The 19,645-nt window shown below is 35.4% G+C and overlaps 1 protein-coding gene across 1 annotated transcript in view; it reads right to left on the bottom strand.

Annotated features, from left to right (window-relative positions):
- The window catches only part of CCDC88A (coiled-coil domain containing 88A), a 154,918-nt gene that overhangs the window by 17,377 nt on the left and 117,896 nt on the right, over positions 1-19,645 (bottom strand). Inside the window, exons 22-29 of the mRNA XM_054687742.1 lie at positions 17,116-17,302; positions 11,096-11,241; positions 9,732-9,824; positions 9,377-9,591; positions 5,728-5,811; positions 4,534-4,737; positions 3,880-3,951; positions 2,390-2,470 (exon numbers count right to left, since the gene is read on the bottom strand). Coding sequence (XP_054543717.1) covers positions 2,390-2,470; positions 3,880-3,951; positions 4,534-4,737; positions 5,728-5,811; positions 9,377-9,591; positions 9,732-9,824; positions 11,096-11,241; positions 17,116-17,302 — 1,082 coding nt within the window. The remainder of the gene's footprint in view (positions 1-2,389; positions 2,471-3,879; positions 3,952-4,533; positions 4,738-5,727; positions 5,812-9,376; positions 9,592-9,731; positions 9,825-11,095; positions 11,242-17,115; positions 17,303-19,645) is intronic.

Genomic DNA, 19,645 nt, shown 5'->3' on the forward strand with positions numbered 1-19,645 from the left:
CACTTACCATCTTTCTCAAAGTTTTGTGTTTTTCTTTTCACCTAGAAGAAATCCTTTTAACATTTTTTTTTTTTAAAGATTTACTCATTTATGCATACAAGAACTAGGGTACTGGCCAGAGGTGTGGGGGTGGTGGTGAGAGGATTCACCAGAGACAGTGGGGAACAGAACAGGCAGGCAGACTGAAATACACTGCTAAGGGGAGCAGTGGGCGAGACAGGAGAGATCTGCGATTAAACTCATGCTGCAGTGGCTTCAGACAGCTTCATAGGTTGCATCTTAACTCCTTGCACCACCAGGGACACCCCCTTTTAATATTTCTTGTATGGCAGATCAGTAGTGGTAAATTCCATTAGTTTATTTATCCATTATGCTTGAATGATAATACTGTAGGATAAAACACTCTTGGCTGACAGTTTTTATCTTTAGAATTGTAAGTATTTCATACCACTCTCTCCTTGCTGAGTATATCCGCTGAGAATTCTGAGACATTCTAATCAATGTGCCTTCATAAACTGCATACCTTTTTTCCTAGCAGCCTTTAATTTTTTTTTTTTTATATTGTTGTCTTTTGATGATTTAACAATGAGATGTCCTGGTGAAGGTAGTTTTGCAATTATAAATTTGGGTGTTCTCTCAGTTTCCTAAACTTCTATATTCAATTCTTTACTTCGGTTTGGGATGTTCTCAACTATTGATATTTTTTTTGAATAGGGTTTCTGCTCCCTTTTCTCCTCACATTCACCCATTTTTTCCATGTATTTCCTCTTCTAATGGAATCTGATGTTTCTCATAGAGCTTCAATTTCCTTAACTCTTATTTCTCACTCTTATTCTACTTAAGGCATTTTTACATATTTATATCTTCAATTTCCAAAATTCTTTCATCTGAAATCATAGGTCTATTTAATATACTTTTCCATATTTGTCTTAATTTCATTCAGTATTTCTGTGTTTTTTAAAATATCTTTACTCTTTTAAGAACTCTTTGTTCTTGGATTCTTTCCTGAGGCCTTGTACCTGCCTGTTTTTGCTGGTTGTCCAGAACTTTATTGTGCTTTCTTAAAAAGATTATTTTAAAACATTCATTTCTGTTAGGTCCTCAAATTCTGTGTCCTTTCTTCTCTTCTAGTTTTTCCTAGGCATGTGTGCCTCCTACGCATGTGTGCTGCCATATTTGCTTTTTCTAGTTGCGGTACTATGTCTTTTCTTATGTTTATCTTTAATTTGGTGCAGCTAAGGGAGGTAGGTTATCCTGGAATCTAAGGTTCTTTATCCAGTCTGGTGGGGAGAAAGGGTTAATCGAGTCAGAATGATCCGCACTGCCTTTTCTTCACCTTCTCTGTAAAGGAAACACTGTTTGATGCTTTAAGGAACTGAAACTCCAGGACTCTGCCTCCTTGCTGCTCCCGTCCCTATACCAGGGTATGGGCCTTGGCACAAGGAACACGATGCTTGGTGCATATTTTGGCATAGGATGCCCAAGGCTTGCTGTTGGCCTGGCCAAGGGAGTGCTGGGCTTGGTGATTTTGGCTAGGGACATAGGTCTTCAGAGGCGTAACAGAGGCTGCTGCCACCACCAGTTTCTCTTTTAGCACTCCTACCTGGGAGGGGAGAAGGGACTGTACCATCACATGCTGCATGCAGACAGATTTTCCATACCTCAGTTTAACAGTCCCAGTATTTATAGGCAAGGCCTATATGCCCCACTCATGGAATAAAATTCCTTGCACAAGATATGTGCGCCCGGACAAACTGTGCTGGGTCCCTGGTTTACTAGTCTGACTGCTCTGACTGTCTAACTTCAACTGTCTCCACAACTCCCTTACCATTTCACTGCACTGCCCCAACAGGGAGTCACAACCTCCTGAGAAATACAACTGAAGTGTATTTCAGTTCACTTTTGCTGTTGAACTGGTGAAATTTTCTGAGAGCAAAATACAGTTTTTCTTCAGTTGTACTTAGAAGAGACATTTATTAGAATCCCTATTTTGCCACACTGTGGGTCAGGCTAAAAAATATTTTTGAAACACTTATGTAATGTAAACTCAATGTACATATATCACAAAAGACAGCCACTTTCATGACAAAGACAAAACTTCAATAAAACAAAGACCTATGAATATTTTTGAAGCATAAAGATTACAATAAAAATATTTTATCTGTTAAGATGAGAAAAGAAAATCAAAATATAACTGCTCCTGCTTTTACATTTGTATACATTGAAATACATTTGTATTACAATGTGAAAAGTAAGAAACATTCCAAGGAACTATATTCCAAATACAGATGATCTGGATTTCATACTTTACCCTGGAAACTTCATCAGCCTCTTACTTTTGAATACTGAAAATGGATGGAGCATGTTGATAAATTTACCTACTGCATACCTTTGACTTCATGGAGTGAAGCATTGTTATTGCTATTGCTAGTGGATGTCCTGCCACTATCAAGGCTGGCTGGTCTTGATGCTAAATGAAAAAATCAGGAGACAGTCTGATAAAATTTCCAGTTGATGACACTAAACTTTACATTCTGATCACAGAATGCATTGAGGAAGCAATCATGCATACTTTCACAAGCTGAGCATGCCCAAAAAGTGATGAATCTAATAGATTAAAGAGTATTTCCAGATAGTTCAGTAAAGACACGTTACAAGAGCATATTTGTGAAACAAGTAAAATTCAAAGAAAGGAAGATAAAGCTCATAATTACCATGACTGTTTTAGTCACTTAAAACAGATCAGACAGGGTATCCCTGGTGGCGCACGGGGTTAAGCACAAAACTATGAAGCTATCCGCAGCTTTTGAAGCATCAGTTTGATCCCCAGCAGGCCAGGGAGCAACCCACATGGCACAGCAGAACTCCCCTGTCTCGCCCGCTGCTCCCCTCAGCAGTGTACTTCAGTACATCTGCCTGTTCTGTTCCCAGCTCTGTATCTGGTGAATCCTCTTACCTCCCACACCTCTGGCCTGTACCCCAGTTCTTGTATGCATAAAAAAAAAATAAATCTTAAAAAAAACAAACAGATCAGACAGAGAACACTGTTCATTGCAGAGATGCCATGAACAGGAATATGCACATTTAATGTCCTGTATTATCTATTCGTACAAGGGAAACAATTCCAGTTATCATAGCCCTATACTACTTTTTAAAATTGTGCTTATATGCGAAATTTCTTTCACATATTATCCATTTATTGCTAATAATTTAATTCGATATGACTTTTTTTTTTTAAGATTTATTTATTCACACAAGAACCGGGGTACAGGCCAGATGTGCGGGATGGTGAGAGGATTCACCAGAGACAGAGCGGGGAACAGAATAGGCAGACTGAAATACACTGCTGAGGGGAGCAGTGGGCACACCAGGAAAGGTCTGCTGCGCCATGTGGAATTCTTGCTGGCAGGGATCAAACTCACGCTTCAGAGGCTGCAGACAGCTTCACAGGGCTGCGCTCAACTGTCTACCCCACCAGGGGAGGCCCTGATATGACTTTCCACACAGAAATTTAAAACTCTGAAATGCTCAACAATGCAGAAAATGTGGTGTATTCTTTATAAAATACTTCGTAAGCCAGTGGTAAAATCTCTCTTAATTTTAACCTCATAGCAAAATGTTAACAAGGTTACATTTAAGCATTGTGCAGATATACTTTATAAATGACCTTTATTAAAACAGAGACTATTTAGATGAAACAATAATCTTAAAGGCGCAAAAGGGAGCACTAGGTTTGAAGAAATGGTGGAGGTAGCTATGAGATGTAGGTTGGAGAAAACATGCTTACTGGCAATGTCACATTCACCAATTCAATGCAAGAGTCTTAACATTCAAATTCTGTATGAAATATGTACTTTCCAAATAAGGTTTATCTCTTACCATGAACTCTTGATCCCGTACTAGAATCATCACTAATACCTTGTGGACTTATGTCTTCAAAGGATGTAGTATCTACATAAAATAGCAAAATGGATATAAAAACATTTTTAACAAAAGAAGTAACTATTACACATTTTTATTTATGCAGAATATGGAAATCTTTTTCAAACAACTATAATATATATTGATTTAATCCATTTCATAGATTCAACCAGAAACTGAAACTAGGAATAAAAAAAAAAACAGCTTTGATGAGAGTTGACTCACTTAGGATAAACACCAGAAGCAATGAAATAATTTTCCCTGTAACCCTGCAAAGCAAAGCAAGAGCCTTGGTTGTTCTACATGTTTCTCTGTTTCAAGCTATAGTGTTCTTAAGTGTTGTTGTTTTTTTTTTTCAAGCTTCTATCACACTTTTCTTTTTCACTTTTTACTTTTCCAATTGTTGTTAGTTCATTAGCTATTTATGACAAGTGGCCTAGGAAAGATTTTAGTTATTTGTATGATGTTTTTGAATTTTTGTCATGATTGGAAAATCCCCTCAAATTGATTATTTTGATAATTATTTTGGGTTTCTGCTGTCATAAAAGTAGACATGGGAAAGTCAAATTAAAATTTCTTTTGCCAACAGTGCAAATAGCAGACAGCCTATACCTTTATTATTAACCAACTGCTTGGATCTGAAGCCTGTAGAAGAGTTGACAGTTGAAAAGTTGATAGCTGTAGTAGAGAAGGCCATAGCTCCCAATTCTTTTCTCCTTTTACCCGTTGCAATATCATCAGGAACCTCCAAATTCTCAGTACTACCTGTCCACTGTCCTCCTGCTAGGACCATGGACTGCACCAGGTCATTCATGGCTGGGATGCAAATGAAAGCAAATGGGTCAGCATGGTTAATGTACTTGCTCTTATTTCTATTTTTGTATTATACACAACTTTTTTTTTTTCTATGGATTAATGCAAGTGAACATCAAAAACTATAAACAGAAGGCCATTTTAGAATTATGACATGCATTCAGCTCAGTGAAATGGACAGGCCAAGGGCTGATAAATTTCAAGAAATATTTTTATGTACCCTCCACCCCCTTAAAGATAGGAAAAGGAATTTTACTCTGTATAACTGCCATGCATTTTGTGCAGTGATATGCAATATAATTAGAAGACTTCATAATGTGCTTTTGTGATGACAAAAATGGAATGAATAAAAGGTAAGATGGAGAGCAGTTCTTATACAGCATCATTATTGAAAATGACAGAGTCCTTGGTCAGAGCAGGTTACTGAAGAAATTATTTATCCTATGAATTAAATGAGTATACCATTCAATAAAAACCTGAAAGAGATGATATCCAAAGTGATACATTTAATTATCTATTTTACTTAAACAGAAAAAAAAGAAAACCCAGAATATTATTATATAAAGAATGACAAACATTTCCAAGGGTTATAGGTCATTTTATTTATTTATTTAATCTAGTTTATTTAAGGAAATAAATTCCTAATGCTAAAGGTTTTGTTATATTTTCTTTAAGCAAATTTCTTTGGGGAAAAAATCTCTCTGGCATATAAAATTAAAGTTTTTTTTTCTGCCAACTTTTAGAAAGCACTGGAAATTTACAAATATATTACACATATGACCATGTATATGTGCCAGTGAACATACATATAAGGCAAATTTAATGCCAATTTTGAAAAAAAAAAAAAAATTTCTTCCAGCTCCTTGTATTATAGGAAGACTGCACTTTGCAAAACATGAAAAACAGGCACAGTCCAGAGAAAGGTTAGTGAAAAATTAGTAATTGAAGCCAGGGTAGTCATTTGAAAGAAGCTGAACTGTCATAAAGTCTTACACATGGAACGACGGTAGCAGGCCTTCATTTTGTCTTTATCCTTCGGTCTGTTCCTCAAAAAGGGCAGTCTTTTCAGTGCAATCACTTTTATGTCAGAGCATGAGGAAAAACAGAAACAGAAAAATGAAAGAAAAAAGGGAGAAGAACAGATGGGAGTTAAATGTTGAAATTAAGGACAGAAATGAATGTCTGAGTTTCAGCTATGTATGCTAAACTAAAAAGCTATTAATTTTGTGCTGCTGAGTGATAATGAAATATGAAATATGTACTTTGATACTTTAAAATACTTGGAAAAGCACTGAAGACAATGATGAGGAACATATATTTTGAAAGTTTGCATTGGCTAAAGTCCTATAAATACAAACTGATTACAATTAGTTATGGAAGGAATAATTTTCCTAATTAAGTTATAAAGGTTTACCTTTAAAATCAGGGTTATTGGCAGGCCACAGATTATACATGATGAAAATTTAAGTCTTTTCAATTCTCTATTTTAACTTTTTCAATTATAAGGATTATACCAAATTATTTAGGAAATAATTTTAGGAAGAAAAATTAGAAAAATGCACATTCTACAAGATTATTTTAGTAATGTACATTAAAAATACAACAAAAACTAGGTTTGCCCAGATGATATTTAAAACAAACTAAAGTAACTTGAAAAGCTTGTAATATTTTATTTTCCTGGACTTTAAAAAAGAAAATGGGGGAATTACTTAGTGATTTAAACTGAAGTCTGAGACATTATTTAACAGCACCATGGAAACATTCTTTTGAGCAAAGCTTTTAAAGAAATGAAACAAGCAGTGTATTAATTTCATTTTACAACAGGTTGGCTGGAGGAAAGAGGAAAAAAAAAGACTATTTTGACAGTAGTATTAAGTGCTAGCACTAAGCACTGATAAGGCTATAAAGGAGGCACCCTAAAGCAAGCAAAAATGACAGAAAACTATGAATATATAATATTTTTTAGGTATTTTGAATGACTTTTTGAATGAGTTTATAAAAAAAATCAAAGGGTGCACTGTGCAAAAAAATTTGTATATGAAAATTAGCATTATAACTACAAGAGAAGTCATCAGCACAAAAATATAATATCCACTGGGTTCACTTATATTCTTAAGCTACATTTTAATAAAATCTGAATACAAACAACCTGCAATATCTTGTTGGAACTGCAATTTAGGAACTAGGGAACCAACCTACATACGGCTTAAATATGCATTATATTCTTCTTTTTCTCAGGGTTTGCCATCATCTTATAAATAAAGCTTTTTTTAAATTGGGGTAACACTGATTTACATTGTTGTTTGTGTTTTAAAAGTATAGCATCTCTCCATTCCAACTAGGAATACATCACAGCTCTTTCAATATACTGACAAGTGTCACTCATAAAGGAGAGTCTAAGGGACATTCAGTCTCTTAACTGACTTAGTTGACTATTATTAGGAACAGTCATGATTTATTTAAGCTTTTATTCTGACCTGTGTTTTTCTAGCTTAGTAATCACAGTTGTTTTCATGATTAAAAAGAAATGAACTGAAACAATGTAAAATGGACATTTAGCTAAAACAAAGCTGAGTGGTTGCGGCATGCACGTGGTATCTTGTGTAGACACTTTCTTTTTCTGTTTTCAGCTGTTTTCCAAAAGACTGCTTTACTGACAGACAGACACATCCAAAGTAGACAGGATAAAAGGAGTTTTAAATTTCCCAGTGGTGAAATATGGTCCCTTTTATGGCAATTAGCTTGCAGATATACAATGTTCTTTTCCCAAATGATACTGAAATTAAGGGATTTTGTATTCAATTAAAAATTTCTAAAACTATAATTACAATCACAGGAAAGGAGAATATTAACTTCCTTCTGATTGTTATTCTGGATGTTTCAGCAGTGAGTATTAAGGACTGACAAATTTCTAGTTGTAACAAACAAGATAACCCCATTAAAAACTTGTTTCTTCTGCATACTGTCATATCTTAATTGAAATACCTTCCTTTAATTAAAAAATGAAGTATATCCATCACCACTTCTCATTTAAAAAGACAGATATTTGATATTTTATATCTAAAGGCAGTGGATAAAACTGGATTTCCTGGTAACTTTTTAAAGGAAAAAAACACTTGTTTTCTCTAAATATTCAAAGTGAAGTTTCATGTAGATTTGGCTTTCAAGACTAGATAGCAAAAGACCCAGTTAACAATATTTTTATGTGAAGATACAAAATTAAAACATTTTCTTGATATATACATGTATATGTAAGCATAAATATGTATATATGTATATGAACAATGTTATTTATTGTTTACTAATGGATTATAGTTTTTTTTTAAAGATTAATTTTATATTTATACAAGCACTGGGAACAGTCAGAAGTGCGGGAGGGTGAGAGAATTCACCAGAGCCAGAGCGGGGAGCAGAGCAGGCAGAGTGATGAAATACACTGCTGAGGGGAGCAGCGGGAGGCAGGAGAGGTCTGCGCGCCACGTGGGACCCTCGCCCTGCGGCAGGGGCTCACTGGAGATAGAACCGGTGCTGCTGCAGAGGCTTCAGGCAGCTTTGCAACCCAGCGCACAACCACTGCACCACCGGGGAGGCCCTATGGATTATAGTTTTTAGGGTGCTGTAGCTGCACTCTGAAATAGACATTCTGTCTAATCTCCTACATCCTAAAATACTCTTTTCAGAGTTAACTACTGAGTCCAAAATACTGTGTATAGAATCTCCCCCTTGGGGAATAATAACTGTCTTTAATCTGTTTTTAATAGTAAAATGTGTGTGTTTACGTATCACATATATTTATTCATTTTAAATTTAGTGACTGGTGATAGTGTGAGTAAATTCATATTATCCTCTCTACATATTTTACAAGAACATAGATACTAGTCAATTTCTTAAACATGTTCAAAGGCCTAGCATTGGATTGTTTTCTTTCTCTCAAGATACACTTGTTTAGACTTTGACTTTTCTCTTGCCATTTAGCTAAGCATACTATTAATGAAACAGACGACTGTGACCCATATAGGCCATTTTATATGATATTTCTCCATTTCTGATTTAAAAATTTATATAAGAATTTATACAGAAACTTCTGTCTCCCATCTATTTTATTTTGATTCTTTACCAAGCAATCTCAACAATTTCCCTAACCTTCAATTATTTCTAAATTATTGAACATTGTCTTCAAACTTGTAATAGTTTTTGTTTTCCTCAATGTAACTTTGCTTCTTCAGCTTGAAACCATTTAAGTATATAAGTAAAACCTTATTATAATATGGTTTATAATAATAAAGCTTTATTATTCTGTTTAGTTGTAAATAATTATGAAAATGAGTCCTTATGAATATTTCTAACTTGCTCCTAATAATTACCCTATGAAGTATGATGCAAGAATAAAAAGCTTGTCCGCTAACAGAACAAGTAAGAGGCAGAGGTACTGGTGTCTCTGTATTGCCATATTTCTAAATATGCAATATAGAAAATCATTTGTGCATTACTGCAGTATGCAATTAATTTTATAATTATATGGAGTGAAAAAGAAATGTATTCATCAGACAATTACTCAAAAAGACTGACGTTAATAATAAAAAAAAAAATCTTTAGAAATCGATCTAAATCAATAGTAGACATCACAAATATAAGCACTCACTGCTGCTTTTCTTGGTTCCCAAAGTCTGGCCATCTTCTAAAGAGTTTGAACCTACTGAAGAACTATCTTGACTGTCTTGATGGGGGAGCTGAAGAAATCCTTCACTGGAGTCTGAGCGTGTAGGTGTCAATGTTAGAGATTTCTGACGTTCTCGATTGATATCTTTTTTAGACTTTATCAATTTTCTCATTTTTAGAGTAATCCAGTTGCCTCTCCTAATAGAATAATTAAAAAAAATTCTTATTAGTCTAAAATTCAATACATCCCTCAAAAAATTAGTAGGTGTAAAAATTATAAATTGTAACATAACTTTCTTTTATTTAAATAAAAATGAATAAAATTTGGCTATTGGTACCTTCTAGGAGGAGATGGGTCATAAAATTTGTATTGATCCATAATTTTCTCTTCTAATTTCTCTTTTTGTCGTCTTAATTCATTTAACTTATCACTATGAAAATAAAATTGCATTTTAGTACAGATTATATTTTGTACGGTAATAAATGATATTTTGTGACTATGCCCTAAAACATAAACACAGGTATCACAGTTTATAAGTAAGAATTTATTAAGTAGTAACTGTGGTGTATTTTCCATGTTTTTCTGCTCCTTTAAATTTAAAACATACTTAAATAAAAGGATATAGGACTTAGTTTCAATTCTTCAATAGATTTATTTGTCTGAAAAAAATTTTCCATATTACAATCTGATTAAATAAAGATTCTCTCAACAGCTGTAAGCAGATGTTGATTAGTCCCCCATTTTGGATATTTAGTATCTCAATTTTTGGGATGAAGGGTAATTTATTACAGTTTATATAGACAAAATTTTTAAATGTTGGATAGTTTACAATTTACAAATATAATAAAAAATATTGAACCACATCTTTATGCAAATAGGTTTTCTCCTTTACAGCAGATTTAGGCTGAATTCACTTATAGAGAATTATTTCCTGCTTCCAGTAATACATGAATATATTAATTTCACCACATTTAAGTCTCATTTTATAATCTTAGTAGTACATGTTTTACAGGGAAACATCAAAGATCACAAAACAGTGTAAAATGATCTCTCTTAAAAAAACTGATGACAAGAATACTCCCTTTTTAACATTTAGTGATAATTTACAATGAGGAAGGCAGGAGGTATATAAAGATGAATAATAAGTAGCCCAGTTCTGCTTACAATATAGAAGACATACACATAAATGACCATTATAATCCAATGTAGTACCAAGGTCAAAATAAAAGTACTGTGGAAGTACAATAGGAACCTATAAAAAGAAAAATATTTCTATCCTGGATGATCAGATAAAGATTCATCAAGGAAAAGGCCATATTGTTTTTGTGGACTGCATGTCTCATGAAAACCCCTACTAAACTTTTAAGTCTCAGCTCAAGCAATAATCTTTGGAAAGTCCACCTTGCCTGTCCCAGACCAATGAACTCTTTCCCCTATATGTGTTTGTTTCTGTGGTCTTCTACATATACCTTCATTTTAGCAATTATTTTAATTTTCATCCTTATATTAGCAGTTCATTAAGAACAGGATCTATGTATTCTTATGTTAGTATTTCTGTTTATTAGCATAGTTCCTAGAAAGTAAACATTCAAAAAGAATGTTGAAAATCAAGAAAAATTAGCATTACGTTTCCTGCCATTGGGTAAGGCAATGATAAAACCATGAGTAAAAAGTGAGAGCACAAAATTATTTGGTACCTACATGTACTGTCTTTGTTCAACATGAAAAAGATCCTTGCTTTCCATATTCTGCTCCAATAGTGTTCTGTTCTGTAGCATTAATGTCTGAATCTGATCTAGTAGATGTCGGTTTTCTTCTTCTAAATTTCCTTTAAGTTGGCTTAGCAACTGTTTAAACATAAACATTTATATTTAAAAAAAAAAATCAACTTTTACATTTAACATAAATTACCCAAGACACCTGAAAAGTAAAGTTACTTTAAAAAGACTAAGTCTTCTGCTATCTGAGCAATAAAATGCTGCATTTTGATCAGAATATTACCATTAGTAATAATGACAGCTAAGGCACTGCGTTATGTACTGTACAAATATATAGTCCTAATTCTCATAAATACTAGACTTAACATATAATAAATTATCCAATTCCAAAAACACTGCTTTCTTCAAAACTATTTAATTTATAGTCTAAAAATCTATAAGCTAGATTCAAATCTTTGGCCTTCTGCTTAGGTAATTATGAAATGTTGACAATTATTTAGTTAATTCTCTGAACTTCCACTACATCATCTACAAAATGATATAATTCTCTCAATTCCCCCTTTACCCTAAAGATTGTTGTATAGTAGATGTAAAGTACAAAGTGTCATGTTTATGGTACACAGCAGCTATTTAATAAACCTCATTTCTTCTCTCCCCCACTGTTTTCAAGAAATCTCAAAAATCTGTGTATGGTTTTTGTGGCCCCATCAAGGGAGTCAGGCAATCTTGTCAATGGCTGATATAACTGGTAGCTGGGCTGCACTGTTCTACTTTTCTCTGAAGTTAGTAAAAATTGGAAATAGACCTTGGTTAGGCCACACATTCCAGAAGAAGTCAGAAAAACAAAAATTTAACATTTTTTTTTCCTAATATTTATTTATTTATGCGTACAAGAGCTGGGGTACAGGCCAGAGGTGTGGGGGGTGAGAGGATTCACCAGAGACAGAGTTGGGAACAGAACTGGCAGACTGACTGAAATACACTGCTGAGCAGAGCAGTGGGCAAATCAGGAGCGGTCTGCTGCACCATATGGGTTGCTCCCTGGCCAAGGACTGAACTCGGGCTGCAGTGCCTGCAGTAGCTTCATAGTGCTGTGTCTTAACCCCTTGCGCCACCAGGGAGGCCCTTAACATTTCTTGAAAAGTGTATTTTAAAATGCAGATTTCTGGGTCCTAGCATTTGATTTTAGCACAACTAGAATAGATCCCAGAGATAAACAAAACAAAACCAAAACAAAACCAAAAAAACTGGCCAACAATAACCCCTCCTCAGGAAACAGAAAAGTATTTTGAAATTTCTCAAAAGATACAGAAAAGCAGAGTAAGGCACCATCTAGATTTAACAACTATCAGTAATGTGCTATGTTTGTTTTATTTATCTACATATTGATAAATGGAAACAGAACTTATGTGATTGATTCATTGCAAAATTTTGAATGCAGTTTTCTTCCTGTACTTACAGCCCCAGCAGTGTGACTTCTCACTCTTATCATCAAGAAGTAGAATTTATTTCTCCTGTTTTTGAATTCAGAATGCCCTGGATGTGATGGTCTTTTAAGCCTAGACTTTAAGAAGGTTCTTTCATTCAGTCTCTTGGAATCATGCTGGGGGATGAAAGGGTGTGTGGAATATAGAAGAGTTATACCGGCTAGGACCACCTAATACCAGCCAATCCTCAGTGTATATGCCAGCAAACTACAGATGCAAGAGCACATCCTGCTAAGATTAACTGATCTTGTTGCACACATCAATGCATGGATCATTTACATCTGTTTGCCAACACACAGACTCATGAGCAAAAAAATTTTGACTGTCCTGTTGTTCTGAGGTTCTATGGCTGTTACAAAGTATTATTATATCAACAGACAATTGATAAAACACATGCAGAAAAGATGACAAATTTTAAGTGTATAAATAACTGTAACTGATGAATTATCATAAAATGAACACATGTGAAACCAGCCCTCAGCTCAAGAAACATCATATTATTTGTATTCCAGAAATACTTTAATCTTCCCTTCTCACAAAGATTAACTACTATCCTAATCTCTTACAGTATAGATACATTTTACCGATTCTTCCAAATCACACTCCTCCAAATACTATTCCTCCAAATCCTAGTCAAGGGTTAACTTAAGTTAAAACAATCAGCCAGCAATAAGTGAGTAGCTAGCATCTTTTCTTATCTCTTCAGAGCAACCTTCCACACCACTAGTGAGACTAGGAACCTTACAAGACCCACCATGGCTGGCTGTCTCATTCCTCAGATCCCCCAATAAATTTCTAAATAGTCTGTTGGTTTGTTATTTGTTCCAAAGTCCACCCTCAGACTATCTGAGAACTGCCCTTTGACAACTCTCCCTGGCATGGAAACTTTTGGTGCTCTGCTAAGTCAAGTCAAACACTTTCAGTAGCAAAGAGGCTGGTTCTCATGGCTTACCTTATGTCTTGGCAAAACTACCAGGTATTGGAACTGAGAGGTAGGAAGGGAATGGAATAGAAGTCACAAAATAAAATGCCTCAGACAACCAATAGTTCCCATTTAAAGTTGAGGAGTTTTTCTTTAATAAATTCTCATCAAAGGCCTTCCCTGGCAGCCTAAGAGTTAAGTCTCAGCACAATCACCCCTATGGCCCGAGTCTGATCCCTGGCCAGGGAGCTAACCCATATATGGTACATATGCCTACACATATGCCTAAAGCATAAATGCTTCAATTCCAAATTCTAAATTTTATTGTTTCCTGGTTAGTTATTTGCCATAGTCCTCATTCCACTATTCTGTTTAAGTTCATTATTCCAACTATATTTCATTTATACTTTTATAAATCACAGGCAGAGTGAATGTTCTATGTTTCCTGAATGTTGTTGGGTAATTAAATATATATCTTTCAAACTAATTTCTTCTATTGGTTTATAAACCAAAAGCTTTTAGGTGTTACTTATCTGATAGCTTATTTCTAATTTCATTTAAGAGTATGCTAAATGCTGGTTTCCTAAATGTTCAATGAAATTTAAGTATTTGGGTGCCTCCTTAGTGGCCTAAGGATTAAGTCTCAGCACTATCACCCCTATGGCCTGAGTTTGATCCCTGGCCAGTGAGCTAACCCACATATGGCACAGCAGACCTCTCCTGTCTCGCCCACTTGCTCCCCTTAGCAATGCATTTCAGTAGAGCCACCTGTTCTGCTCCCCACTCTGTCCTTCGTGAATCTGCTCATCCCCCATACCTCTGGCCTACACCCTAATTCTTCTTTGCATAAATAAACAAATATTTTTTAAAAAGGGAAATTCAAGTATTAAACTATATTCAAACTTTAATGATTTAGGTACCAAGCATAAAATTTATGAATTATCTAAGGCTTTCAGTGTACGTATTTCAAACCCTTTATCACGTATCCAACCATCACTGAAGAGGTAGGGAATATGTTAAAAATAAAACCATATACATCAGGGAAAGCAGATGTATTTCTGCCCCATGCTAATTAAAAATAAAAGTCACACATTTTACAATGGCCTATAAGGTAACGTATCTGACTCATCTCAGCTTTACTTTCCCCTTTGCTCATTCCACTTCAATCACACTGGCTTCCTTGAGTAATCATCAAACACCAGGATTTCCCTGGCCCTAGGAATACTATATTGCTTGTTTGCTCAGAATGTTCTTTTCTTAGATATCTACATAATAATATGCTAATCTCCTTCAAACCTTTGTTAAATGATGCCTAGTTGAATTTTTTCATTCTACACTCCTGGCAGTCCTCATCAACTTTACCCTACTGTTATTACTTGCACATAACTTTTCATCTTGTAACATGCCACAGATTTCAGACTAATTTTTTAAAATAGTTACAGCAATCTAACCCACTTGTTGTTCCAAACTTTTGCCATTCTTCATTAAGAAGCTCAGTCTAGGGCCTCCCCGGTGGTGCAGCGGGTTGAGCGCTGGGTTGCGAAGCTGCCCGACAGCCTCTGCAGTGCTGGTTCTATCCCCGGCTGCTCCCCGGCCACCGGAGGAGGGTCCCACAGGTCACGCAGACCTCTCCTGCCGCCTGCTGCTCCCCTCAGCAGTGTACTTCAGTCCTTCTGCCTGTTCTGCTCCCTGCTCTGGCTCTGGTGAATTCTCTCACCCTCCCGCGCTTCTGACTGTACCCAGTGCTTGTATAAAAAATTATAACACATCACCCAAAGCAGTGATAGTGAAGGCAAAAATCAACAGCTGGGACTACATCAAATTAAAGAGCTTCTGCACAACAAAAGAGACAATAACCAAAACAAAGAGAAAACCCACCGACTGGGAGAACATTTTTGCACACAACACTAATGATAAAGGACTGATCACAAAAATCTGCAAAGAGCTGATAAGACTCAACAACAACAAAGAAAAAATCCTGTCAAAAAATGGGCAGAAGAGCTAAAAAGAAACTTCTCTGAAGAGGAAATGCAAATGGCCGACAGGCATATGAAAAAATGTTCAACATCACTTGTAATCAGGGAAATGCAAATCAAAACTACCATGAGATACCATCTTACACCAGTGAGAATGGCACATATTAAAAAAAACTAGCAACAACAAATGTTGGCGAGGATGTGGAGAAAAAGGAACTCTCCTGCACTGTTGGTGGGAGTGCAAACTGGTCCAACCACTATGGAGAGCTGTGTGGAGATTTCTGGACCTACTAAACACAGAGCTTCCATATGATCCAGCAATTCCACTGCTAGGTATTTACCCAAATGACACAGAAACATCAATTCCAAAGAGCACCTGCACCCCTATGTTTATAGCAGCACTATTTACAATAGCTAAGATTTGGAAACAGCCCAAATGCCCAAAAATAGATGACTGGATCAAGAAGATGTGGTACATATACACCATGGAATATTACTCAGCACTCAAAAAAGATAAACACATGCAATTTGCAGCAACATGGATGGCGCTGGAAGGGATCATGCTCAGCGAAATAAGCCAAAAAGAAAAAGAAAAATACCGGATGGTCTCACTCATAGCAGGAATCTAGAAAACTTAAATAAGGGACCAGGAAAACGAATAACTATAAGAAAGTGGAAATCAAAATCAACAAACAACTATGAACCAGAGAAACTCTATGGGGGGGTGGAGAGTGGGGAGGGGAGGGATTGGGGTCAAAATAAGGGGGATGCAATTGTAATGGGAATATAAAAATAAAATTTATTTAAAAAAAATAAAGAAATCTTAAAAAGAAAAAAAAAGTTAAAAAAAAGAAGCTAAGTCTATTTCTCTTTCCCCTTAAACTTGGACAGGATATTGACTACCTCAATGAAAAGAATGCAGGGTAAATGCTGCTGTATGACTTCTGTCTGAGGCATGGTCATAAATGCAAAAATAGTTTGTTTCCCACCATGTTGTGAGAATGTCCAAACCAACTCAAGAGAGACCATTATGAATAAAATGCTATCTCCAGCTAAAAACCAGCCTTCAGCTACCAACTATGCACTCAGCCTTTTAAATTTCCAACTGAGGACCCAGCTACAAGGATAGTATACAAACCAACTCCATCATTCCTGTCCAAATTGTGACCCACAGAATCTGTAAGCATAATAAACAGTTTTACACCACTGAGTTTTATGGTAATTTGCTGAGTATGTAACAAAACAATGAAACACGATATAATTCACTCATTGTCATGTTTCCTTCTACCAGAATATAACCTCTACAAGAGAAAAGATTTTCATTTTTGGTTCATTAGCAGTACATAGCAAGTGGTCAGTAAACTTTTTTTTATTAAACATAATATAAATTTACAATACTCAAAGTAACTGGACCTGGCTTAAAATTAATAAGAAAATAGGCTGAAATTATGATATTGGTTTTCTCAATTATTTATGAATTTCAATTACTGCTGACCAATTCTTTCAAAAATATCCTGCTAAATACATACTGTTATTTTCATAATATCATTATTTAATTTTCAGACATGTCTTGAGGCCTAGAGGAAAGAAAGAAATGATTAAACTTGTTAAAGCTCACCTCACACTGATTATTTAGTTTGGTGGATGTAATGTCCAACTGCTGGTATTGTTCCTTAAGCTTTGAAAATTCAGCTTCTAATCTTGTTTGTTCCAGTTTGGAGTTATTTAGAAGACTTTTCAAATTTTTATGATCAGTTTGTAAAACTTCAGTCTCTTTTAAAAGCTGTATATATATATGATTCAACCTACAATTAGAAATCATAATTGAGATAGAATTACTCTTAGTAGCTTTAACACAGTGTGAAAATACTATAAATCACATTAAGACATTAAAATATAAAAGAGTCTTTTGTCAGTTCCTGAACTGATCAAGGATCGGTTTCTACTTTGTAAATACTACATTTTTTAAAATTCTGAGCACTTTTCCCTTGAAATCTTTCAGCATTTTAATATGTTGAAAATGTAAACATACTCACAGTCTTATATAAGTATTTTTTAAGGACTAAAAATTAAAAGAGACATGACCAGTCCAGTTTTCGATTTCAAAAAAATTCAGATTTAAATTCCCTGCTGAAATTCAATGAAGATCAGATCAAGAGAACTACTCAAGACAGTATGAACGATCATAATTTAACAATGTGTCTCTAGGTGCACCAAGATTTACAGGCTTAAATCAAAATTTTAGTTTTCCAAAGTTGTGATAAATTACTCATATTTAAGCAGTTCCCAGTTATTAAAGACAAATTTTGGATATTTGTAGAAATCAAACCATAGCCTGATGCACTAATCTCTAAGAAAGAGATCAGTAAACTTTTCTGTAAAGTACCAGCATAAATAACTTAGTTTTTGTGAGCCATATGTAGTCTATAGTGTGTTGTTCTTTTTTGTTTCTCCTACCACCTTTGTAAAATGTGAAAATTGTTCTTGGTCCAGGGGCTGCACTAAAAAAAGGTAAAGACTGGATTTGGCCTACTGAGCTGGTCTAGTTTATAAACCTTCAACCTATGGCATCAATACCAGGAACCCACAAAAGAAGGAGGTAGTCAAACAAACCATGTTTGCCTAGGATGGTATCTGGTTAGAACATTTAATAGTTCAACTTATTTTCTGAAGACTTTAAGTCTGTTTACAACAACTGTAAATAACATATTTAAAAAATCAAGACTTGACAAAATTAAGCGGCAAGACCAGAAACATACAGTAAATGTTCCATAAATAGGTTGGAACCATGAATGAAAGCATGCCATGAGTGTGACGTCAATAAAACATACAGATAATTACACAATATACATGGAGATCAAAGATTCCCCTACATATGCTTCATGGGGGGAGGAATGTGAAGATATACAATGTCCTCAATATCATCTCTGATATAAATGCTCAAATGAGCTCTGATTTTTTTTAACTGTCCCTAAAGTTGAGAACATTAATATCAAATGCAATTCATCAAACACAACGCTAAAGCATTCAAGACTACTCCATCTATTTAAGAAACTTTCTTGGTTTATCAATATCTGAGATAATGGAATGGATAAACTACTGGTCTCCTGACAAGTTTTCATAAAAATCTTTTTTTTTTTTTGATTAAAGCTCTCTCAGGTTCTAATTAAAGCTTCTTCTTCCTTATGATACAGAGTGCATGAAAGCTAGGCAAAACAGACATGAGGGGGCCTCCCTGGTGGCGCAAGGGGTTAAGAAACAATCTATGAAGCTAGCCGCAGCCACTGCAGCACGAGTTCAATACCCGGCCAGGGAGGTGAACCACATGGCGCAGCAGACCTCTTCTCACTCACATGCTGCTCCCCTCAGCAGTGTATTTCGGTCAGTCTGCCTGTTCTGTTTCCAACTCTATCTCTGGTGAATCCTCTCACCCCCCCCAACACCTCTGGCCTGTACATCTTTAAAACAAAAAACCAAAAAAAACAACAAAAAAGAACAAATGTGAGACAGAAAACATTCGATTAGGACTGTTCCTCCCTTGCAAGACTATGGGATCTTCTGATTTAAGCTCATCATGTTCAATTTCTCCTTATCTATTAGGTTTAGTTCTTCCTTTGGATGCTCCTCAGTAATATATGCAACTTGATTCCTAAAAGGCCTAACAACCAAGTTCATGATCTATCCCAAGTTTGCTATGAATCCCCAAAATGGGAAAAGATTAGACTCATGTTAGGATTTCCACAGTAAGTACATTCTCCAATGCTAAGTATGTAATAAAAACAATCCCCTTCTTACATAACTTATCACAATTTGGTTTTCTAGCACATGTCCCTATGGTGCAAACAACCCCTTCTTGATTACAGCTTGGGGTTGATTTCATTGAAGTTCAACTCCTCCAGAACTAAATTTCTTTTTTTTTTTTAAAAGTTTTATTTTATTTATTTACACATACAAGAGCTAGTATGTAGGCCAGACGTGTGGGGGTGAGGAGGTGAGAGGATTCGCCAGAGACAGAGTGGGAAGTGCAATAGGAGGACTGACTGAAATACATTGCTGAGGGGAGGCAAGACAGGAGAGGCCTGCTGCACCATGTGGGTTAGCTCCCTGGCCAGAGCTCAGTGGAGGCGGATAGCTTCATAGTGCTGACA

Source organism: Talpa occidentalis, unplaced genomic scaffold, assembly GCF_014898055.3.
Source record: "Talpa occidentalis isolate TD23 unplaced genomic scaffold, MPIMG_talOcc4v2.1 talOcc4.5, whole genome shotgun sequence".
In the NCBI taxonomy this organism is placed as follows: Eukaryota; Metazoa; Chordata; class Mammalia; order Eulipotyphla; family Talpidae; genus Talpa; species Talpa occidentalis.